At 42.1% G+C, this 25373-nt stretch overlaps 1 protein-coding gene across 1 annotated transcript in view; it reads right to left on the bottom strand.

The window, feature by feature from the left end:
* The window catches only part of GPC3 (glypican 3), a 404167-nt gene that overhangs the window by 123754 nt on the left and 255040 nt on the right, over window positions 1–25373 (bottom strand). Inside the window, exons 4-5 of the mRNA XM_002918749.4 lie at window positions 12584–12717; window positions 1413–1538 (exon numbers count right to left, since the gene is read on the bottom strand). Coding sequence (XP_002918795.1) covers window positions 1413–1538; window positions 12584–12717 — 260 coding nt within the window. The remainder of the gene's footprint in view (window positions 1–1412; window positions 1539–12583; window positions 12718–25373) is intronic.

Consider the following 25373-nt stretch of genomic DNA (forward strand, 5'->3'; position numbering starts at 1 on the left):
GGCATGTGTTCTGCCTTGCGTGGGGAAGAGGAGGGGTCGAGGGGGAAGGAAGAAAGGGAGAAGAGAAGAAACATGGACTGAGCTTCTGGTATATGCCAGTCCGCTACGGAGTTTACATTTATGACCTCACCTAATAGTGACAACAATCCTGTGAGATGCCCTTCCTTACAGTAAAGGGCCTTGGGACTTTCTAGATTAAGTGACCCACCCAAGGCCCCACACTGTAAGTAGCAGGACTGAGATGTAAACCCAAGTTCATCGGGTTCCGAAGCCTTCCTCTAGTCCGTTACATTACATTGCTGATTCATTCCCTTTAGCACCATGACTAATTATCCCATGCCCTGATGTTGGTTCCCACTAGCCTGTAAGCTCCTCAAAGCAGGTAACTTGCCTGTCCTCAGCTTCATATCCCTGGGACCTAGCTTGGTGCCTAATCCATAGTATCTCAAAACATAAATGTATGAATGGATGAATGAATGAATGAACGAATGAACCGGTAAGGGAAAAAAACCCCACAGCCTGCCAGAGCTAGAAGGTTCTAATCCAACCATCTCACTTTTCAGATGGGGAAACCATGGCCCAGAGAGATTAAGTCACTTGCCCTAGGTTAAGTGACTCATTAGTAAAAGATTCAGAACTCGAGTTCAAGTATCAAGTTCAAGACGCTACCACTTGGACAAATAGCTTTGGAAGCCTACTCATCAGCTCCCTGTGATTTCCGAAGCATTCTACCTTCCTGATTTCGTTCCATAATCCCAAACTACTCCTTACACATGGGAAGCAATGGCGATTACGAGTGCCATTAGCCCACTAGAATGAGAGTTCCGGCAAGACAGGAAATTTTGCCTGTTTTGTTCACTTCGACATGACTGGCGCTTAGAAGGTGCTCAGTAAATATTTACTGAATAAATGAATATAGATTATTTCCTTTCCAGTGATGAGCAAATTCTTCACAGATGACAAATGTTAGCACAGATTACACTAACACTCAGTGATCAACCATTTCAGCAATATTGCTCAGTGAAACGGTACTCCTTTTTCCCTCCCCATTCTTCTCTCCTCCATCTTCATCTATAGAATGGGGAAAAATAATGGCATTTACCTCTGAAGGTGGGTGTAAGGATAAAAAGAGTTAATACGGACAAGCACTTAGCGTGGTGCTTCATACATAGTTAACTCTTACTAAACGATAGCTATTAATGTGTATATGATTTCTTCAAGCCAATAACTAAATAAGGATCCACATAATGCAGAGATGGAAGAAGCATGTCACAGATGCTCACATGTATGTTGTTTCTAGAATGTGTCTTTTGAAGTTAATGAAGGCAGAGAGAAGACATAACTAACCTTGAGATGGACATATGATGAGTATTTCTCAAATACTGTTATATTTCACATTCAAAAAAAGTTACCTCTCCACGAGTTCTTGTCCATTCCAGCAAAGAGTGTCGTTTTCGGCCACAGGGCTATGGCTGCAGACGTAGCCAGGCAAAGCACTGTAGAAGCTGATGAAAGATTTCAGCTTCTGAATTAGTTCCCTGAAAGAAAAAGAAAGCATCTGTGCATAAGAGGCAAGTAAACCCAGTATGAGAAAAGTTTAATTTCCTTATCAGCATGACAGAAAGGCTCTGCCAGGCTGATTAGAGCAATAAATGATTTTTAAAGACATTCTTGGCTACAAGGCCACAATTCAGTTTTTTTTTAATCAATAAAATGATATTAGAGGAAAAAAAAGTTGCTTTCCATATAAGGTGTTGCTCCTATCAGAAGGATGATTTAATTCTAACATTCATTTTCTTACACGTTCGGCTTCCATTTTTTGTTCAGAATGCTGTTACCTACATTCTCAAAGGTACTGATTACAAGGCACACTGGAGCACTACGTATCTTTTGGTTTCTGGGTGTAATTGAGTGCATTGATTGTAATTTACAATGCTATTACCCTAGAGATGGCCCCTTTCCATATAGGCTCGGGCTAATAGTTGCAGATCAGAATTACAGGGTGCTCAGAGCAGTGTACGCTCTATGAAATTCTCCTGACAATATAGTCAGAGGAACTCACATCTGCTAGAGGAAGAAGGTTTCTTTGTTCTTTGTCTGTATATTGCGGTAACTATGGGGGGGGTGGGAGGCCGGAGGGGGTGGATCCTAGTATACTTCATTATTTATTTGCTTTGGCTTTTATGTTACATATAAGACAAATGTGGGGGGGGGAGAGAGAGAGTGAGAGCAAGAGAGAGAGAGAGAGAGAAGAAGCGAGCAAGCATATTACATATGCAAATAGATATAAACACACACACACATAAATACCCAGCAAAATTTCTTGTTTCAGATGTACATGGACACACAAAATAAGACACTATAGACTGGAGAGAAGTGGGTATGTTTATAAAGAAACATTAAAATATCTATACAACAGATGTCCGAAGGCAAACAAACACAAATAAAATACTCTTTATTTTTCTAAAGAAAGTAAGTTAAAGCGTTCTTCATAACCAAGTCTATCTTAAGTCTCTACTAAGTTTTTGGAGACTCCGGCCAGGGAATTTGCTGGCAGTGGAGTAATTATTCAATACTGTCTCCAGGCTAAGAATGGATTGGCCTGATATATAGGCCTCTGGGGGAGCCAGAGGCCTGAATCTCATTTGGACACTGGTGGGAGTCCTGAGCCCAGAAAAGCCTTCTGGGGGTTGTTTTCCGATCTGGCCAAAAGAGGAAGCCTGGTGGAAATTATTTTCTTGCATTTTTTCCACTTTATTACCATAAAACGATTCATTTCAACAGAAGAGGGAGAGCACTTATAATATTCAGCACATCTTCACAAAAGCTCGGGTCACAGTAAAGCCAGGGTGATGGACAGAACAACTCAAGAAAGGTTATTGGGATATCTGTAACTCCCGACACCCCAACAGTTGCTTCCTGCCACGGTCAAAGCCCCTTCCAGCCTACTGCTGGTGGCTGAGCTCCGTCAGCCTCCAAAGTGAAGAGGCTCAATCCAGGGCTCCGAAAATAAAAGTCAACATTATAGTTTCTAACAGGAAAAAGATGGGTTCAATTAACGCTAATAGGAGAGATGCTCTGTTTTACAAGGTAATAATACAGTTCCCAAGAGTGGGAACTGAAAGAGGAAAGGCTGAGGCTGAGTAATTCCCCCCACTCCAGGAGGAAATGGAATATGGCCATTAGTCTATGGGAGGCGACGGCCTGCTCTTTAATGAAAGAGTTTCCCTTAGGCCTCCTCCTACCTCGGAACCCTAAGATAGCACATGGCAAGAAAAATTGAACTCATGGCAAAGCTTTCCAATTTGACTTCCCTAGAAGTTAAAAGAGACAAAAAACCAAAAAAAAAAAAACAACCCCAAACAAAACAAAACAAAAGCAAAGCCACTCTGAACTCCTCCCAGCCCCTGAACCCTTGCAAGCTGGGGAAGATTCAGAAAGGGTCCGTCAAAATGTGAAGGGGATGAGCGGCCTGCCGTAAACATAAGACCTCTCACTTTAGTATGGAAGGATATTACTTGGGGGGGGGGGTCAAGATAAACATCTAAGAAAAACTGCGAAGAATGTGAATAATGTGAACACAATCTGGGTCATCAAAGTCTAGAACTCGGGGGAATCTCTTTAAAACTTGAGCAAGGTAACTTGGGGACATAAAAGGCCACCCTATGTCATAGAGTAGTCTTTACCACCACAGGACATACAGGATGGACCTAGGAAGAGACTGTGTTTGAAAAATTGGCTTCTGGATTGTTTTGAATTCAGGACACAGTTTCATTTAGCAACCACAGTATAATGATGGCTGGAGTCTCCAAACAGCTGGAGTCTCCAAACAGCCCCTTTAAACCTGTTAGGAGTAGTAGGTAAGAGCACTGATTTTGGAGTCTGACCCACGTAAGTGTCAAATACCCGCTATTCCCTCACTTACTTGGCGGTGAAACCTTAGGCAAATTCTATACTCCTCTGGGCCTTAGTTTCCCTGACTGTAAAATGAAGCTAATGATAGGTCTCTATGATGATTGAGAAAATGCACGAAAAGTGTTCAGCGTAGTCCCTGGCACAAAGTAACCCCCCATGACATCAATCATGGTCAATATTACCATTATTATAAGCCAGTAGAATACGAATATTTAATGAAATATATATTATATTTCAGATAGTATGCAAGATAATTAAGGTTTTTTTTTCAAGTTCCAGGTAACTATTTTCTATGTGCAAGATGGATAAGTCTTTCATCGTTTGAGGTGGGTATTAATAAGCACAACCATGTTCTCTCCCCACCTATTTTTCCTGGTATTCTTTTTCAAAGACGAGCTAGCTACAGGGCTGGGTAATCCCCTGGGCTAATCTGGTAGAGCAGTTTGAATGGTCTTTGCCGGGTAAGACGGTGGTGGCCTTCAGAGGGATCTGTGTGTGTAAGAATCGGATGTGGAGGGGGCACCTGGGTGGCACAGCGGTTGGGCGTCTGCCTTCGGCTCAGGGCATGATCCCGGTGTTATGGGATCGAGCCCCACATCAGGCTCCTCTGCTATGAGCCTGCTTCTAACTCTCCCACTCCCCCTGCTTGTATTCCCTCTCTCACTGGCTGTCTCTATCTCTGTCAAATAAATAAATAAAGTCTTTAAAAAAAAAAAAAGAATCGGATGTGGAGGGCCAAGAGGAAGTCCAGTTAAATGTCAATTAGTCATCAGAGAAATGCAAATCAAAACCAGAGTAAGATATCACTTCACACCCACTAGGATGACTATAGTAAAAAACTCCAAAAAATAAAATAAAATAAATAAAATAAAATAAAATAAAATAAAATAAAATAAAATAAAATAAAATAAAAAAGACAGGCAACAACAAGTGTTGCTGAAGATGTGGAGGAAGTGGAAACTTCACATTGTTGGTGGGAATGCAAAATGGCGCAGCTGCTGTGGAAAAGTTTGGTGACTCCTTACAAAGTCAAGTATAGGAGTTACCATATGGCCCCGCAATTCCACTGCTAGTATATGGCCCAAAGAACTACAAATGAGAACTCAAAGAGGTACGTGTATGTGCATGCTCCTGGCAGTGTCATTAACAATAGCCAAAAGGTTGGAACAAGACAGATGTCCATCAACTGATGAAGGGATAACAAATACACAGTCCATACAATGGAATATTATTTGGCCTTAAACAGGAATAGAAATGTTCAGAATAGGCAAATCTGTAGAGACAGAAAGTAGATTAGTGGTTGCTTAGGGCTTGGGGAGGCGGAGAAGAGGGTTGAGGAATGATAGCTAAAGGGCATGGGACTTCTTGAGGTGCTGAAAATGTTCTGAAATTGATGGTGGTGATGGGTGCACAAGTCTGTGACTATACTAAAAACACTTGAATTACATGCTTTAAATGGATGAATGGTGTATTATACCAGCTTTATTGAGATATAACCCCAAAAAAGGGTAGAGAAGGGGGTGAGATACATCTCAGAGGAAGAGAGGCTCGTCTACTAGGACAAGGGGATGTCTGTTGGAGCAATGGACGGAGACGGTCAAGAGGGCCAGATGTGGCTCGATGTGAACTAAAAGCGTGGGCGAGGAGTGAGAAAAGAAATTTTCAAGAGCTGCACACAATGATTAAAATCTATTTCTTCCTTCATCCTTTAAAATAAGGCCTGTTGGTTTTCTTTCTCCTTGTAAAAGAAATGTATGCTCACTATGGAGAATTTAGAAAATACAGAAAGGTAGAAGGAGGAAAAAAAAAACCCTATTCATCGTCCTACCAGCCAGAGATAATCACTGTGAATATTTGGATAGATTTCCTTCTAGACTTGTCTCTCCAGTAGGCTTTTATGTTTATTCCTCTAAAACCTATCCTTCTTGATAGGCAAGTTCACGGAATTCTTTTCCGTTCTCAGTGTACATTATTCGCATTAGAATCCAGCATGTGTTTGATTAGAAAAGCACCTGAGAATAATGAAGCGAATACAGGTTCTCAAAGAACTTTCGGTGCCTCTGGGGGTGAGGCAGTCCCCACGTTTGGGAGAAGAGAGAGCGGGGCTCTCCGCAAACTGGTGCCACAGGGCTGGCCATACCTTCACGTAAAACCTTCCACAGACAGTGGGAGGGAAGCTAGACCTTGGTCTCCAAGAGAAAGTTGGAGTTTTGAAAATAAATCCAGACTGCCCTATTTTGCAGGCTAGAAGAAAGCCTTTCGAAACTGCTGGAGAGTTAATGAGCTTTTCAAAAGAGAGCGACAACAGGTGATAATGTCCTCGGACACCACAGCCCTGAGAGCAGCGGAGTGTGACAGGCGCAGTTTACCTCCTACCGAGTTTACTGGGCCTCTCTCATTTCCCCTCTTCTTTGTCACTCACTCCTAAACCCCGTCTGGCCTGGCAATGGAGGGAGGGTCTTTTGCTTTTATCTTTCCTTAAATAAAGCCTCCTATCCCTCTGCTTATAATCTTAAAAGGAGGCAAGGTGAATATTTCCATTTCTCTCTTTAAAGAAAGATACCTGCAAGGAAATTAGGTGACATATTAATTACCCATGTAGGACTCAGTCCAGATTTCTTTTCTTTGTGCTAGTAGCCCGTGACAGACAACAAAAGAACCTCCACCCATGAACTAAGGCAGTCTGCTCGACAGAATTGTCTCTAGGAAAAAAAAAAAAAGGGATAGAACGAACGTTTGGACAATTAGTTGCCCGGGATGGGAAAAACAATTTGATTGAAGGGAATGTTCTTTGATTCCCATTCCATTTTATTCTAATAGGCGCATGCCACACATACCACTTGACATATAAATAGTAGAGCCTAGGGCTCTCACTTAGGTCAAACCCAACACTTGCTTATGGCAGTCTGCTCAGGGAAAAAAAAAAAGGTCTCTTCATAGAGCTTTCTATTCAATGGGTTAAATGTGGAACTAAAGGACAGGGCCCCTTTGCATGCACGAGCCATTTTGAAATATTGCGGCTGGGTGCACGTGATCTCCCCTGGAGGGCTCCCACCGTCCCCAAGAGGAGCGCCCCCTTCCTGGGGCATGGGGGAGGGGATTCCCTTGGCTTTCTTGCGGCAGGCCTCAAAGCAGCACTAATTGGAAACCACTACGAGTAAAAACGGCTTTTCATCCCCAACTGCAGATCCTGAACTTTCCTCCTTTATCATTAAGGTTCTTTTTTTTCTTAATATAAAGTAATAGGAGCTCATTATTTAAAAAAAAAAAAAGAACTGAAAACTCAGAAAAGCAAATAACCTGCAATCATTAGAACGGGAATGAAGCAGGATCAGGTAAACCCGTTTCTCTGCGGCAGGGAAACTTCCACCGTCTGATCCCAAACTCTAATTTTCTGCCATTCCAAAGAGTTGCCCGTACTTTTTTCTCATGCTGTTCCCTTTGCCTTGAACACCGTCTCTTCTCTCCTCCACCTGTTGAGTTTCTCATCTTCCGCCAACACCGGCCTCAAGAGTTCCCTTTTCTAAGAGCTGCTACCTTCCCCAGCCACGGTGCCGCCACCCTTTTGAACACAGCTCTGCGATGACACTTGCCCCCTGTGTTTGAAAATTATTTATTTGTGGGTGTCTCCCCCTAACTAGGCGAGGGGCTCTTTCTATTCATCAGAGCCTGATCTGTACACAACGCTTAGCATATAGATGGTGTTGACAAATGGTGAAAGTAGTAGAGGCCTATTTAGGGCAGAATGACTTGTACCAACCCGAAACTCGTTGATTCATTCACGACATACTTTGTTGTTTTGTTCGGAGGGTGGAAGGCACCACGGAGCTTACAAAGCTGCCTAGCCAAACCAGACCAGCAGTCTGAGAGGGAGTGGGAGTGAGCATTGATTTTGGACCAGGGAGCTGAGATCGGCTTTTGTTCTTTTCTTTCTAGGTCATTTACTAGTGTCACCTAATCCATTGCCCCTTTAGACCAAGTCAGAGGGGGGAGGGGAGGAGGAGCAGCGCAGGAAGGGGAAGGGTGGGACACACAGATGCAATTTCACAGGGGTGGAGGGACTGAGCCACTTTCTCACACGTTAGCAGTTGGGCCACGATGGACTATTCTGGACTATTCGACTGAGGTGTGGGGCTTAGAAAAAGGACAGCGCTCACGCATTCCACCAAACTTTAGGGGGCTGCTCGAATGACAAGGTAAACAGTATCATATGGGAAGCGGTGAAGGAGCCGGTCAGGAGGGAGAGGCTGCCACTGAGAAATGCTGAAGACATGAGCGCTGGCAAGGGCTATGGAAATCGCATTGCCTCTATTCTGTTTGCTTACTTGTGCATCTTGTCCTACCCTGTTTTAAATCTGATGACAGATATTTTCAATATTTCTACCTTAACGGAACACTGACTCCCATACGCAGGCCACCGGTTGAGTATTAAATCGCCTTTAAATTGAACTAAGCTATTTCTAAGATTAGTTGCGTGTTGCAAACTACCCAGTTGGGGGCAGACAAAACAAACAGATGACTTCTGAATGCTCCCAAAGGGATCCTGCATTTCTTTGTGTGTTGTTATTTTAATAAGGCGAAGGGCTTTTCAACTCATAATCAGATTCAGACAGCTTGCTCCCAACCTCCACAGATGAAAAGCTACCATAGGGTTCCTTTCCAATTATCATATTTTTAACCACGGAGGATGGAGCTTGGACATGGTGTGAGGGGTGCTGGAGGCACACATATTTTTCTGGACAGTGTGAAATGCTGTGCAGGACATACCGAGAAATGTATAGAGGTACTAACACTCTCCCAAACCAAGCCCTCCTAATAACATCAGATTGCGGGGGCCAGGGCATGGGCAAGAGATCATCTTAATCCTCGAGTCCCCCTCTCCCTAAGAGGGTTTACAATGCCTATTGGAGGGAGTTAAATGAAATCAGACACTCTCCTGTTGTTTCACTTTCTTATTCTGCAAGAGATTTCAGGAGGAATGACTTGGACGCTAAGGCTCCAGTTTGCAAAAGACTAGAAGCATCAGGGGGCGGGCTCGTGTTCCCAACACCCAAAGGAGCCCTGCTTGACCATCCCTTACTCAAGCCTACAGCCTCTGTAGTTTTTCTTATTATCATTTCTTTTCTTTGGGGCTTAGCAGCAAGTTCAGAAAGTAATCTAAACAAAGTGCCAATCTGGGTGCCCAGCCGAGAACCCATTCATCGGTTTCTTTTTTCCCTGGAGGATTTGAACACCGTAGAGCCCTCACTGGTAAGGCAATAGGGAGTGGGTCCCACAAGAGCCCAAGACAGAGGCCATGGCAGCAGGGCCTTGATAAAGTAAGGCCTCCTACTTACTCATAAATGTGTCTAGGTTGGCAGGGTAGTCTCAAAATGGGACTGGGGTGGTGCGTTTCGTTTGAAAAAGCTCTGCACGTGATTCTGTTACAAATTCATACACCACCTGCTCTGTGAAGGCCTGCTCTAACTCCCTGGGCAGAGGCTCTCACTCCTCCTGTGGGCTGCCTCTAGGGATAGATTCTGGACACTCTTTGCCCTTATAAAATTGTTCTGGAATTATTTGCATTTAAGTCTATTTCCACATTAGACTGCTTTGGAGAGCTGAGACTGTGTCTTGATTTTTGATACCCAGGACACAGCCTGGCACATACTAGGTATTTCCTAAATTTCTGCAGAGTTGAATAAAGCAATAGATATAAAAATACATATTATTGTATAATATGATATAAATATATTACATCATATTACATTTATAATATATAAGTGTAATTTATAATTTAAACATTCCACTTATTAATTTTATTTTATTTTATTTTAAAAAGTTTTTTCAGGGGGCGCCTGGGTGGCTCAGTCATTAAGCGTCTGCCTTCAGCTCAGGGCGTGATCCTGGCATCTGGGATCGAGCTCCACATTGGGCTCCTCTGCTGGGAGCCTGCTTCTTCCTCTCCCACTCCCCCTGCTTGTGGTCCCTCTCTCGCTGGCTGTCTCTCTCTCTCTTTTTCAAATAAATAAATAAAATCTTTAAAAAAAATAAAAAGTTTTTTAAGATTTTATTTTCAAGTAATTTCTACACCCAATGTGGGGCTCGAGCTCACAACCCCGAGATCAAGAGTTGCATGCTCCCCTGACTGAGCCAGCCAGGTGCCCCTCTTATTAATTTTTAACTAATAATTATGTAGTATAATATAATATAATACATTTATATTTTATTTTATTTTTGTATGTTATTTATAAATAGTGTAATTACAAACTATATAATTATAAATATTGATGTATTAGTAATTCATTGTATATCTATTCTTCATTATTAATTAATATTAATATGTAATGTGTTATATATTATAATAGTACAATATAAATGTAAATTATTAACTTCAGTGCAATATGCAAGGGGTTTCCCCTAGTTAAAGATCAATGATTGAGGTTAATTTCTCAGGTGGTCTGGACAAAGCGTGAAAAAAATGGAGAACAACAGACAAAGGAAAGTCAGTGGTTAAAGAAGGTCTGGAGAAATGACCAGATTTTGTCTTCCGAGAATAACAAAAACTTTCCAAATATCCCCTATACTACAGGGAAATGGTTCTCTATCTTGGTGCCAGGACCCCTGTGGCAGTTTGTAAATACATCCACAAATTCTTTGATGCTCCTTCCTTCTAGAGGCAGAATTTCATTTCCCTCCCCTTGAGTGTGGACTAGAATTGGGAACTCACTTCTAACAACTTGATGTCAGAATTGACAGTATGTCACTTCCCAGACTAGGTCAGAAAAGACATCACAGCTTGCTCCTTGCTGTCCTCCACAGAGCGCATATTCTGGGGAAGCCAGCAGCCATGTAGTGTTGTGGGGACGCGTGGTGAGCGCCTGAGGCCTCCTTTCAACAACCAGCACTAACTTGCTAAGTGAGCCGCTTTGAGAGTAGATCTACATTTTAGATGACTACAGCCCCAGAAACCAACCGAAACTTCTTTAAAGCCTGACAACCACCCAGCTAAGCTGCTCCTGAATGCCTGACAGAAACTGTGAGATAATAAATGTTGGTTGTTTTAAGTCACTATGTTTTGGGGTAATTTGTTATGTAGCAGCGGGTAACTAATACAACCCCTTTATACTCTTAAAAATGACTGGGGGGGGCGCCTGGGTGGCACAGTCGTTAAGCGTCTGCCTTCAGCTCAGGGCATGACCCCAGCATTCTGGGATCGAGCCCCGCATCAGGCTTCTCCACTAGGAGCCTGCTTCTTCCTTTCCCACTCCCCCTGCTTGTGTTCCCTCTCTCACTGGCTGTCTCTATCTCTGTCAAATAAATAAATAAAATCTTTAAAAAAAATGACTGAGGGCCCCAAAGAGCTTTTGTTTGTATGATATATATCCTTTGATACTTAACTGCTTTAGAAATTAAAACTCAGGGGAAAAATTATTTACTTATTAATTTTAAACTAACAATGAGCCATTATGTGTTAACATAAATACTATTTTTATGAAAAAAATAGTGAGAAGTGATATTGTTTTTGCATTTTTACAAAATATCTTTGGCCTGGCTTCATAGGAGACAGCTGAAATCTCCCATTGGCTTCTGCGTTCAATCTGTTGCAATGTGTTGTTTTGGTTGAAGTATATAAATAAAACACAGGTTCACATGGATATGTAGTTAGCAAAAGGAACATCTCACAGACTCCCTGAAAATGGTCTCTGGGACTTCCTGGGTCCTTGAGTCACACTTTAAAACTGTTGCTACAGGGAAACTAGAAATCCATTCGGGTTGGAAGTCAACAGAAGAGTAGAAAATCAGACTTCCTGAAATGCTGCTTTGGAGGCCTCTCAAGCAGCCTTACTGCCTTCTCTCACTTCACCTCAAAAACCTCTTGTAATAAATGGATATGAATGGCATAATTTAGCCTACATCTGAGATGTTGCTGATTTCATCTGTTAATTTTCCATCTGTAGTCCAGTCTCTCCCAATTCCCTCAAAGTCATCAGGAAGCAGGGCTCATGTCTGGCTGTTCTTGAGCCAGTGGCAGGCTTGGGGACATGTGCAGTCCTTTTGGGAAGGCACCCTTCCTACATTTGTGTTGGGATTTCCAGCTAATGTCTACCCCTTATTTGTAACCGTGAAACTAGAACAGGGAAAGAGGTCATCTGGATGAGGGGAGGAGGAATGAAGAGAATCAGAAACAAACTTTAATTTAGTCTCTTGACTGCTGTCTTAAGAAACAGAAACTGAATCCTTCATTTCATATACTTACAAGAGTGTATAGCACGTGGAGTATGTGTATACATGTGAGTGTGTCTTGCCAGTTTCCCTCTGGTGAACTTGACCTGGACTCACTGTTAATAATGGGAAGGTCACAAGCGAAGCCATAAATTGTGAGACCAGATCATAAACAGAAAATATTTTGTTTAATCAATAAATACCTTGAGTAGAGAAGTCCGTTCCACCCTGTGTTGCTGGGTTGGATATTCACATACGGCCACTTTCCATTTAAATATGGCTTAGACATAACACGATTTCTTTTTTCTTTAGCACTGACAAATGGTAGAATTTAATTAATCAGACTCGACTCAAAATAACTAAATAATGTGTATTTAAGAAGTTTCACTCCAAAGGTTTTTGACCTGACAACACAATTGCTAATTGTATGCTGAAATAGAGAAAAAAAAAAAAACCCTCTCACCTTCGTCGGCTGGATAAGGTTTCTTCATGTTCTACATGAGCAACTTTTAATACCTTCTTGTCAATAAACAGATCTTCAGGATAATAAGCAGATCTATATTGGCGTTGTTGAGAATGGGCGCATAACTTGCCAATCTGAAAAAGAAATGGAATATAATTATATGATACTTTCACAGATACAATGGTAGAAACAAATTCTGAAATGCACTTCAATTTCTTCCCCAATTTCTTTTTAAAGAGCAGAACGAAGCTATTAAAAGGTGATACGCTTTTAAGGCAAAGAGCCATCTGTGGAAAAGAAGGCTGAAGACTGTGGCAGTAGGGACTCTGAGCACAGCCTATTCAAAGGTTTCCTAAGATGAAAAGTGCTTTTTCTCTGCAGCGAACTGCACATTTGAGAGGACCCTCTACACAAGACTTCGGCTATTGATACCTGTCAATGGCCCTTGGTATTTATACGAATGAAGAAGTTCACAAATGGGAATTACAAAGTTTAGGAAGAACCGGTGCGGGAGATGAGGGGGTGTAAGAGATGCGTGGAGTAGCCTGTTGATGGAGCAGCCTCCCGTATGGAGAGTTTTGTTATGAGACCCAGGGTAGAGCATTCGGAAAAATGTCCATGTAATTGCTCATCTGACTTTCGTAAAAACCCCTGAGGGAAGGAAGAAGGCAAGCCAACTAATCGATAGCCAGTGTCATCAGCTCTGAATCACGCATCATTGAATAAGGCCAGGACCGAGAGTACTGAAGAACACAGGTACTCCAGAAAGCCTACCTTCTCTCCTCCCTCGCTCTTTCCCTCCCTCTGCCCTTCCTTCCTCTTGCTCCTTCCTTCCTTTCTCTAGCCATTCACTTGTTCATTCCAAAGTATTTGTCGGATGCCTCCCTCCAAAGCTTAGTTCTCTTACACTCCACATGGCAATGATTAAAAGATGGCATCAGCTTTCTTATCTCAATTCTAAATGATCCAGTTCAATTACTTGCAGATTTCTGTTTTTGCGCTTTCAGACAAAAGTCTAAAATGAAGATAAAGGAATATGTATTATAGTCTATATAGTATATATATTCTATATGAAGAAGTAGGTATTAACACATCTCCCTAATGTCAGACACTAAGCTAAATGTTATCACCCCCATTTTATAGGTGAAGAAACTGAGGTTTGGGGAGGTTAAGTTATTTGCCTGTGGCAAATACACGGTGGATTCATTATCTGACTTGAAAGCTTAAACAATATCACCTCCCTAGAAGATGATGCTTGGTTTCCAGTTGCTTATACTCTCTCTCTCTCTCTTTTTTTAAAAAAGGAACTCCCAGTCCTCAAAAACATAGCCAACATAGCCAAGGTGAATACAGAGATTGTATACTTTAGGGAAAATATTAGAAATACCTGATGAAGACAGAGGTTATATCTTTGGTACTTCTGTACCTCCATGGAATTCTGACTGAATTCTGCACGCTGTTAGGCATGCAGTAAAGGCAAATTAATTGAAATGAATTGAAGGAGACCCCTAGTATCAGGTCTGGCATGCCATTTTACTGACAGGCCACGGGCTGCACGTGGTCATCCGTTTCTGGATTTCCCAAGATGGCCCCGAAAACATTTATGAAGCTATCTAGGTCTTTCTAAAAGCAAAAATGGCATTTGGTTTGTAGAGCTTTGGAAAGTTTTCCATACATAAATCAATTCTTGAATTAGAAAAGAAGAATCTAGAGTCAGTAGTGTCATCAGCTCCACTGATGAAAGATGGCACCTATTGTCTGATATTCAGACCAGCTATTCTCAGTAGTAGATCTTAACGGGAACGAAATAAAAGTTGCAGACGCTTTGAAATATTCCATTTGCCTGTGGAATGTATGATATTGAATTTTGCAGATGTGTTTATGAAATACTCTTTGACTCGGTCTGATAATAACTTCAAATGAAGAATCTGTATTGTCTGAGTTTAGCCGAATTGATGGTGCTTTAGGCGAGGGGGCTGCCTGGCTAGACTGGGGAGTTCAGCTCCAATCACTTCCAAAGTTTACAAGGCAGATACGAATAACTGAGGGCAGACCATGCATCCTAAAATTATGCTCATAGAAATATACATGTTTACTTTGTCACACAACTGGTGAATACTCGTGGAACCAAACCTTGATCTCCGCTCCATAAATCTCTATTTATTACTCCGTGAACGTGCATCAGTGTGAGAATCTATTTCACCAGGATCAAAGTGTTCTTAGCACATTCGGGAGCACGAGGCCCATTCTCTTGACTGACACCTGTTCCAAAGCCAGCATGGAAATCAAAATCGTTCACACATCTTTCATAGTAGCTTGTCTACTCACAAACCACAGCTGTGAAACCTGCCTCCCCATTGAAAGTCTGCCCTTTGTATCCCTGAATGCTAATTGGGCCCCAGCAAGGCTTTAAAGTTTCTAACTCTCCTCCCACCCTACTGGAAAGGGGGTGCAGCTGACGCAAAAGTAGGAAGGTTAAGAACAAATGAGAATGTAGCCAGTGTGACCTTTCTTCCCAAGCCACCCAATGTGGCATTATCGGGCAGACTTCCCAAGGCTCTGTGTGGGGTAAGGGGCAAACAATGGTGTCCTGCCAACGCCCCCACCCCCCCATCAGAAATCTGCCACATCTTATCAGATGGGCTGTATTTTCTTCCACAAATCTACCATGAAGCAAATTCTTCTCATATACAAAGCATTTGTCAAATGTTGACCCCCCCCCCTTTGGGCTCTTCTCTCCACAGCTTTCACCTCCACACTGTGTGAGCCATAGGTGAATATTATGAGCTCATTTTGAGAGGTGGCCACGAAAAGAAAAACACATAATTTACAAAGAGACACAGTATTCATGTTAGAGGGGTCCTTTCAGCTTCACACTCAGGCAACATCGGGTGATGCCCGGAGACCTGGGTCTCACTCTACGGCTGCACTTCCTAAAGACGCACCAGCCTCTCAAGAAGCAGCTTAGAGCTCTGTAGCCTGCCCAGGACTTTGAGGCTCTTAAATAACACATGCAATCCAATTTCCTTCCACTGACGAATGTGCCTGGTCAAGGATGCCGCTATCTTGAAATTCAGTTAGTGAGAGTGGATTTATTAGATAGGTGAGTGTCTCTATCAATAGACCTGGAATAGAAAACCCTTTCGTTTTCCATGAACTGTGATTCCTAGTGGTGCCCTTATTCATGTGCTGGAACCCGTGGCAGGGAAAGCAATGGTGGTCTGAGGTGTTACAAGACTTGAAACCTAAGAAGGCAGGGCCTCGGGGCTCCCGGGAGGCGCAGTCAGTTGGGCACCCAACTCTTGGTTTCAGCTCAGGTCACGATCTCAGAGTCATGGGATCGAGCCCTGCATCAGGCTCTGTGCTCAGCAGGGGAGTCTGCTTAGGATTCTCTCTCCCTCTCCCTCTGCCCCTCCCTACCAAGCACTTTCTCTCTCTCAAACAAATAAATAAATCTTAAAAATAAAAGAAGAAGAAGAAGAAGGCGAAGAAGAAGAAGGCAGGGCTTCTGACCATATCTAGGCCAGCAGGTCATCCTAGCAACCCTAGGACCATTCTTTTCTAAGCAGGGTCCAGAGCACTGGCTTTGCACAGGCACGAGGAGAATATACTACTACGGGGCCCAGCAACGTATGGTGAAGAGCCCAGTCGACTGGGCCTCAAGAGACCAGGCCTACCATCCCACTTCTACCTGTTACCCATAGCAAGACTTCCTTTTGACCTGGTCCCACAGCTTCACGCCACCTGTAACTCAGGTCTCATGCAAAAAAGGAAGATAAGATATGCCAAGTGTCACATTTGATTCTGAACTCCTCTGAAAGAAAAATGTGAACATGACTTTTTTTTTTAAAGATTTTATTTATTTGAGAGAGAGAGCAGGGAGAGGAGCAGAGGGAAAGGGACAAGCAGACTTCCCCCTGAGGGCAGAGCCCGACCTGACTCAGGGCTTGATCCTACCACACCAAGATCGTGACCTGAGCTAAAATCAAGAGCCGAGGCTCAAATAACTGAGCCACCCAGGTGCCCCTGAAAATGACTTTTCAAGTAGAATATGTTACCAAAGATTTGAAACCATGCAAAGCATTGGGTTCGATGCAATTCACACAAGCACCCCATAACTGACACGTCAAGAAATGCAGATATCCCATTGGTTAAAATCCAACTATACTGGTTCTCAGGCCCCATTTGCTGTTGGTTCTGGGAGCTCTCAGGTGACAAAAAATAAATAAGTAAAAAAACAACTCAGATTTGATCTCTCCTCCTGAGTGACTGAGCAGAGAAAGTCTATGTTGTAAGTTTCTTAACAATACCAATACCTCCCGTTTGTAACATACCTGACTTCAGGCTCATGCCTTACTAATAACTTCTCCATCTAGTCTCTGTTCTTGATGGTGAGCTCTACAACCCTCTGAGGCATACGGACCTGGTATTGTTGACCCCATTTTAGAGATAAAGAAACTGAGGCTCACAATGGTTAAGGAACTGAAGCCAAGTCATTATGGTAGTAGATGGCAGAGCTAGGGCTTGAACCCAGATCTGCTTAACTCCAAAACCTAAGTTTATTTTTTAAAGATTTTATTTTTAAGTAATCTCTGCATACAACGTGGGGCTCTAACTTACAACCCCGAGATCAAGAATCACCTGCTCCACCGACTGAACCAGCCAGGTGCCCCGAGTTTTTGTTTTTGATTTTTCCCCCTGTGCCATTGATCTCTGTCAAGACGATAGACTCTGGGGCTTCCCAGTATTAAGTGTGGCCCAGCTTTGTGGTCCTGTGGGCATCCCGTCCCTAACTGGAAAAGAGTAATGATTATGAAGGATTAAAAAACATACTTTAAAGAAGGGCTAGTTATCAATGATAAGCTGAAAACGGACATCCAATTTTAACCGGAGTTTAGGCAGTATTTCTAGTGGAGTGATCTGAATTCTTTGGCCTGCCCGGTATGAGTGGATTAGTCATCATCCCAGAGCACTGGCTGTCCGGTTGGTTCTGTGGGAGAGGTGGTTCCTAGGTGTGTCTAGCCTGCAGCTTTCTGCCTGCGGGCTGTTCCTGGACCCTGACTAACTGTTGAAGTCAGATTCTTGGGTTGGCTACAAAATCTGTAATTTCTACAATTTAACCCCAGGTCTAGTCTGATATCTGGCCCAATGATATTCTTTATAGTTTCCCCCAAATGGAGATTCCTGCTTGATCCTAGGGCTACAAAAATGTAATAGGTTTAAGCCTGTTTAGCTCCGATAGCACAAAAGATGAGAAAATGGGGAAGGGGTGCAAATACATTAAAGAGTATCTCTGACTCTCTCTTACTCTTCACTAGCCCTACAGATCTATTTTGCGCTCGATTTTAAAAAATCAGATGAAAGGAAGGCTTTACATTGTTTTCTTTTTTTTTTCTTTTCTTTTTTTTTCTTTCTTTTTTTTTTTTTTTAGGTAAGTAAATTACACCCAACATGGGGCTTCAACTCACAACCCCAAGATCAAGAGTTGCATGTTGTACTGTCTGGGCCAACCAGGCACACCAACATTTTCCTTCTCAAGAAATAAGTAAGGGTGTGTGTGTGTGTGTGTGTTTTAACTTACATGGCCCATAATAGGAAGAGGAAGGGGAGGGGAGAAACAGAAACAGAAAGAGAGAAGGTCCCATTATCCTACTTCCCGGGGAAATTCGACAGCCTTTGAGTATGAAGATGGCGGTCTCCCAGAATTGTACTCGGTGATCAGTGCATCTCCTTCCCTCTCAAGAGCTGTTCCCGAGCTCGCCAAGACTTGAGGGGATCCACAGGATCTCCGCAGCTTTATTTAATTACGGAATAACTTTTCTGCTAGAATCCAGTTGATTACTGTGACCCCAAAGAGTGCTTTTCTGAGAACTGTGGATTCATCAGAACTCCAAAGAATTAAACCTAAAAATTCCTCTATGGTTATGCAATTTAAATACCCACTCTGATCCCGCGGTCCACACTGGACGAGTATTACCCGAGGCATCTGTTTTAGGATACTTTGGGGGCTTGGGGATAGGGTAGGATGGGAATTCCGTAAGTTTCCAGCTGAAATAAAATAACGAACTTCAGTTCATTTTGTTGAATGGTCTATTACGCTGTTGCTCAATTTCATTTAATTAAATCTAAAAAGTTTTAAAACAAAATATACATTGAAATTATGTGATATACAACATAAACTTTTTAATAGTAGAAACCATGCCCATTTAACAACTCTACAGGTATAATAAAAATGCTAATATATGTTAATGTTTAGTCTGTGGTTAATGTTTTGTCTTGTTAATTTCCCCAGGGCTTTTATTACTGATTTAAATCTGCCACACTACTCAACTGATTGCACTGCTTCCACAAACTGCATGAAAGTAGCTCAAATGAATACTGATGAACAGAAATGAACAAACATTTGGCTGGGCAAACCATTCTTATTATATGCTTGTAATCATTACATACATTTTCTTACAATGAGATGGGCATGGCAGGCATTTTCCACTCATTTTTCCTACAAAAAATATGCATATGAGCATTAAATTAATTTATAACCTTGTATTCAGGAAGCACATCATTATTAATTAACTATTGATTGATCTGGATATAGAGCACAGAGGATAATGAACAGACCTGGTGACAATGTAAGTGTGGTTTTTTTTTTTTTCTGCCACAGACGTTTTGCTGTGACTCATCATTTATTGCTTGACCATTAAAATAAAAGTCGCTAATAAACTGTAATGCATTACGAATCGTGCTATTTTAGGAAATCAGGTGCCACTATGTGAACCTTCCATTCAAGTCATCTCTCTATTTTTTTTTAAGATTTTATTTATTTATTTATTTATTTATTTATTTATTTATTTGTCAGAGAAAGAGAGAGAGTGAGAGAGAGGACGCAAGCAGGGGGAGCGGCAGGCAGAGGGAGAAGCAGGCTCCACACTGAGCAGGGAGCCTGATGCGGGACTCGATCTCAGGACCCCGGGATCATGACCTGAGCCAAAGGCAGACGCTTCACCGACTCATCCAGATCAATCAATAGGGACCCAGACGACTGCTCGCCTTCTGCAGCCCGCCTTGTGGGTTAGAATCCTGGCTCAGCTGATCGAGTACGTTGCTAGCTGTAAGTAAGACTTGGAGGAGTTCTTTAACTTGGGGACGTTTGGAAGGCAGTGAAAGGGTCTGATGAGATTGGGTCCCCACTCTGAACAGGAACCACACTGAGCTTGCCGGCATTGTCTGTACATCACACAGTCTCTTGTCTTTGCTCTGGGATACCTGGAATATCCCCTTCTGTTCTTCAGGACCCCAATTACTGACTGGTGGCAAATAATCTTTGCTGGTCACCCCGTGTCTCTAACCTGCATGACGATGGATGCTATGGGGATGGGAGACAGGTTTTCAATACCCTCTTGTGGAAGAGACTTGCCTTTTATTAACTTATATTTGCCACAAGGGGATTCTGAGTTGAAAATAGAATCCTGCACGTGTGCCTAACACTTTTTATGCAATACCAATCCCTTCCCAGGACCGGGAGCCCAGGGCAGTATTGCTTAATCACATATGGCCAATATGACCAATGTGGTGGGGGTTAAAAGAGAACTTCATGTAGCCAAAACATTCAATACCGAATTCAAATACCACTCCCACCAATGCACTCCTCTGCTTGCATCCCCTATCCCAGCAGAAAGGAATAATTACCTATCTACTCAGTGGAAACCAAAGCATATCTGATTTCTCCCTCTCCCGCACTTCCCTATGCCCAGCCATTTATTTGTTTTTTTTTTTTTAAGATTTTATTTGTTTATTTGGGAGAGAGAGCGAGAGCATGAGCAAGCACAGGGGGGCAGAGTGAGAAGCAGACTCCCCGAGGAGCAGGGAGCCCAAAGTTGGGACTCGATCCCAGGACTCCAGGATCGTGACCTGAGCCAAAGGCAGATGCTTAACTGAGCCATCCAGGAGCCCCTATGTCCAGCCATATAAGTCTTGTAGGGTTTTTTTTCTGTCTTATAAATAACTTTTAACCCTTGGTTTTTTTTTTCCTGTCTTATAAATAACTTTTAACCCTGTGCACTTTTGTTCATCCTCAGGTCTAGGATAACATTAACTGTCTCTGAGAACAGTGCTTCTCAAACTTTAACATGTATACAAACCATCTGGGAGTCTTATTCACGCAGACTCACATACAGGAAGTCTAGGGTGAATTCTGAGCTGAGTGGCAAGACCCCAGTGCAGGGGTTCTCAAAGTGTGGCCCCCAAATGAGCAGCACCAGTATCGCCTGGGAACTTGTTACGAATGCAGATTTTAAGGCCCAGTCTTAGACCTACTGAAGCAGAAGGGTGGGGAGTGGGGTCCAGCCATCTGTTTTAACAAGCCCTCCAGGGGGTTCTGATGCACATGCAGATTGGAGAGCCAATGCCACAAAGATCATCCCAGCATCCTCTTAATTGGTCTCCCAAGCTCCAGTTTTGACCTCCCCCAGATTCATCCCCTCTAACTCTAGTTCTCCGAGACCCTCTCAGGAAGTTCTAGAGGTCAAACCTATTTCCATAATAATACTCAGACTTTGTTTGCCCTTTCCACTCTTATTCCCTCAGAAATATATAAAGGAATTTTCCAGAGGCTACATAATGTGTAATGAAATCATTGCTCTGGAATATGTGTGTGTGCATTCTAAAAGTTTCTAAAATAGCTGGTTTAGGGTACAAATACATGCACTTTTCAGAGGTTAATTTATTCTCAGTACTTAGTGCTCTTACTGGCTACTTAGGTGATGTCTACTATAATCTTTGTAATCTCATTCTCATTTAATAAATTGTTACTTTGAAATCTAGACGTTTTGTGTCTATGTGGAAACATAAGAGGTAAATGCCCTTTGGGGCACATGAGTGTCTCAGTTGGTTAAGCATCAGACTCTTGGTTTTGGCTCAGGTCCTGATCTCAGGGTCATGAGATCAAGCCCCACCTCGAGGTCCACTCTCATTGCAGAGTCTGCTTGAGATTCTCTCCCTCTGCCTCCCCCTCCCGCTTGTGCTCTCTCTCTCAAATAAATAAATCTTTTTAAAAAAGAGGTAGGGGCGCCTGGGTGGCACAGCGGTTAAGCGTCTGCCTTCGGCTCAGGGCGTGATCCCGGTGTTATGGGATCGAGCCCCACATCAGGCTCCTCTGCTATGAGCCTGCTTCTTCCTCTCCCACTCCCCCTGCTTGTGTTCCCTCTCTCGCTAGCTGTCTCTATCTCTGTCAAATAAATAAATAAAATCTTTAAAAAAGAGGTAAATGCACTCTATAGTCTTTCTTGTAATATTTAGAAATACTTTTTGAAAAATCATGTAAGTTTTAAAGTTAACTATAACTGTCATTATTGAAGATCTTTATATGTCATTATAGAACATAATAAAATTTATTTACAACATATTTTTCTGATATTTAAAGATGGATGCTTGGCTTCAAAAAGGGAGATTAGAAGACTAACTTGCTCAATCCCTGGTTGCCATGTCGAGGTCTAAAGATGGAAAAGGTGTTAAACTGACCTATCAGAGTTCTCTGAATCATAGAAAGACGGACTTACACAATAGATTGCAACCATAATTAAGAAACAAGAATATGCCAAAAAGCTCAAAATGGATTAAAGACCTAAATGTGAGACTTGAAACCATAAAAATTCTAGAGAACACAGGCAGTAACCTCTTTGACACTGGTGGTAGCAACTTCTTTCTAGATATGTCTCCTGAGGCAAGAGAAACAAAAGCAAAAATAAACTACTGGGACTACATCGAAACAAAAAGCTTCTGCACAGCAAAGGACACAATCAAGGAATGGGAGAAGATAATGGCAAATGACATATCTGATAAAGGGTTAGTATCCAAAATGTATAAAGAACTTATCAAACTTAACACACACAAACAAATAATCCATTTAAAAATGGGCAGAAGATATGAATAGACATTTTTCCAAAGAAGATATATAGATGGCTAACAGACACATGAAAAGATCTCAACATCACTCATCATCAGGGAAAGGCAAGTCAAAACCACATTATCACCTCACACCTGTCAGAATGGCTAAAATCGACAACACAAGACACAACAGGTGTTGGCAAGGACGTGGAGAAAGGGAAACCCTCTTGCACTGCTGGTGGGAGCGCAAACTGGTGCAGCCACTCTGGAAAACAGTATGGAGGTTCCCCAAAAAATTAAAAATAGAACTATCCCATAATCCTTCTAGGTATTCACCCAAAGACTACAAAAATACTAATTCAGAAGGATACATGCACCCCAATGTTTATGGCAGCATTATCTACAATAGCCAAATTACGGAAACAGCCCAGGTATCCAACAACTGATGAATGGATAAAGAAGCAGTGGTATATATACACAATGGAATATTACCCAGCCATCAAAAAGAGCAAAATCTTGCCATTTGCAATGACATAGATGGAGCTAGAAAGCACTATGCTAAGCAAAATAAGTCAGAGAAAGACAAATACTATATGATTTCACGCCTATGTGGAATTTAAGAAACAAAACAAATGAACAAAGGCAAAAAGAGAGGGAGAGAGACAAACCAAGAAATAGACTCTTAACTATAGAGAACAAACTGGTGGTTATCAGAGGGAAGGTGGGGGGATGGGTGAAATAAGTGATGGGGATTAGGGAGCGCACTTGTCGTGATGAGCACAGGGTGGTGTATGGAAGTGCTGAATCACTGTATTGTATACCTGAAATTAATATTACACTGTATGTTAATTAACTGGAATTTAAATAAAAACTTAAAAAAAAAGAATTGGTGGTATTTCTGAAAAAACAACAACAACATTGTAGAGTTGACATTGCTGCATGTCTACTGCGTAAAGAGTCAGCAGAGGAAATCATGCTACCTTCCAATGAAAGAAACTAACTCATCAAATTCAGGATTTATCTGCAAACATAAAGATGGGGGATTAATAGCGACTCAGTGGAATTGTTTTTGCCTTTCAAATAGACAAATCTACAGACATGAGCTGGATTTGTTGTTTTGCTTATGTTTATCCAGTATCAGCACCAACTGATCATTGAGGAAGATCTATAAGTGAGATCTTTGGGGGCGAAACATGAGTAGTGCTGAAATATCCCCAGTGTTGAGTGACATTGTTGAAATTCATGCTTTATCCTCGAGCAAATGTGAGGGCATTGACACTGATGGTGCAAAGGCAATGGCATGAGTTGGGGGAGTGGCTACATCCTGAAGTACGATGACCATCCAGAGGAGAAGCCCATGCATCATAGAGTTGAGATGAACTAGGCACTTTTCTCATGAAACATTATTTTTTATGTAAAAGACTGACAGACAAACTAATGTTATTCACACTTGAGTGTTTGGCAGGCGTTTTCTTTAAAAGGAACAAAGTGACGCTATTACTTCAAGAAAAAACAACTGATACTGTTTGTAGCCAATGATAAAATTTGCACTATCAGCATTTCCAGTTTCACATATAAGGAACTTAGAAGTTGCCACTCCATCCTAACAAGAAGCTAAACAGATTGGACAATCAACTCTTCTTGGATCCATAAGAGAAGGAAGGACAGAGGGACAGAGGGTAAAGCCCTGTCACCAAGACTGGAGAGATAGACAGGCAAATACAGGGAGTCAGAGCTCACCAGAGCAGAGAATCAGAAGCAGAAACCACCTTGGGACCCAGTGCTGGGGTAGGAAAACTGGAATTGTAATTGACAAACTGCTGGAAGCTTAGTGCAGAAAACTCTAAGAGTTAAAATCTCCAGGGAGACCCTGCCATAAGGGGACCTCCACAATATTATGAAATTTACCTTCAGGAGCCTGAGCAGATTCCCAAAGTAAATATTAGAGAAAAATTCCCTCAGGCTTCCAGCTAGGAGAGGAGAAAAGGAACCATTTTGAAATACACCAGGGCACTCTGATCTTCTCAACAAGTCGTGCTCTAAGAAGAAACTAGTTAACCAAAGCCTAATCTGCTGGGGTGTTATTAGAGCCTAACTCACCTGGGGAAGGAAAATACCCAACTCTAGCCCACTCTAGCCATCCTGCACCACCTGATGGGGGATAAAAAACAAAACAAAACAGAAACACCTGTGAAGTTCACAATCCAGAGGCATAGGCTCATTAAAAGATTGAGACTTAATCATAGAATTATAGAACGCCTCTCCTCACCCTACTACTTACCACCACATTACTAAAAGCCTATTTACAGCAATCCTTTTTAACAAGTACATCATGTCCAGCTATCAAGAAAGAAATGACAAGGCATGTCAAAAGGCAAAAAACACAATTTGAAGAGACAGAGCAAACATCAAAACCAGACATGGCAAGGATGTTGGAATAATCAGACTGGGAATTTAAAACAACTATGATTTATTAATAATGGATAAAGAAAACAGCATGCAAGAAAAGACTGGCAATGTAAGCAGAGAAGCGGAAATCCTAAGAAGGAATTAAAAAAAATGCTAAAGAGAAAAAACAATAACAGAAACGAAGAATGGTTTTGACAGGATTATTAGTAGACTGGACACAGCTGATGAAAAAAAATTTAAGCTAGAGGATATAGCAATAGAATCCTCCAAGACCAAAAAGCAGGGGTGCCTGGGTGGCTCAGTCAGTCAAGCATCCGTGTCTTGGTTTCGGCTCAGGTCATGATCTCAGGATTGTGAGATCAAGCCCCATGTTGGGCTCCACATTGACCATGGAGTCTGCTCAAGATTCATTCCCCTCCCTCCCCCTCCCCCTCTGATCCTCCCCCTTCATGCACACATGTGTGCATGCTCTCTCTCAAATAAATAAATAAAATCTTTA

The sequence above is a fragment of the Ailuropoda melanoleuca genome, chromosome X, assembly GCF_002007445.2.
Source record: "Ailuropoda melanoleuca isolate Jingjing chromosome X, ASM200744v2, whole genome shotgun sequence".
Classification (NCBI taxonomy): domain Eukaryota; kingdom Metazoa; phylum Chordata; class Mammalia; order Carnivora; family Ursidae; genus Ailuropoda; species Ailuropoda melanoleuca.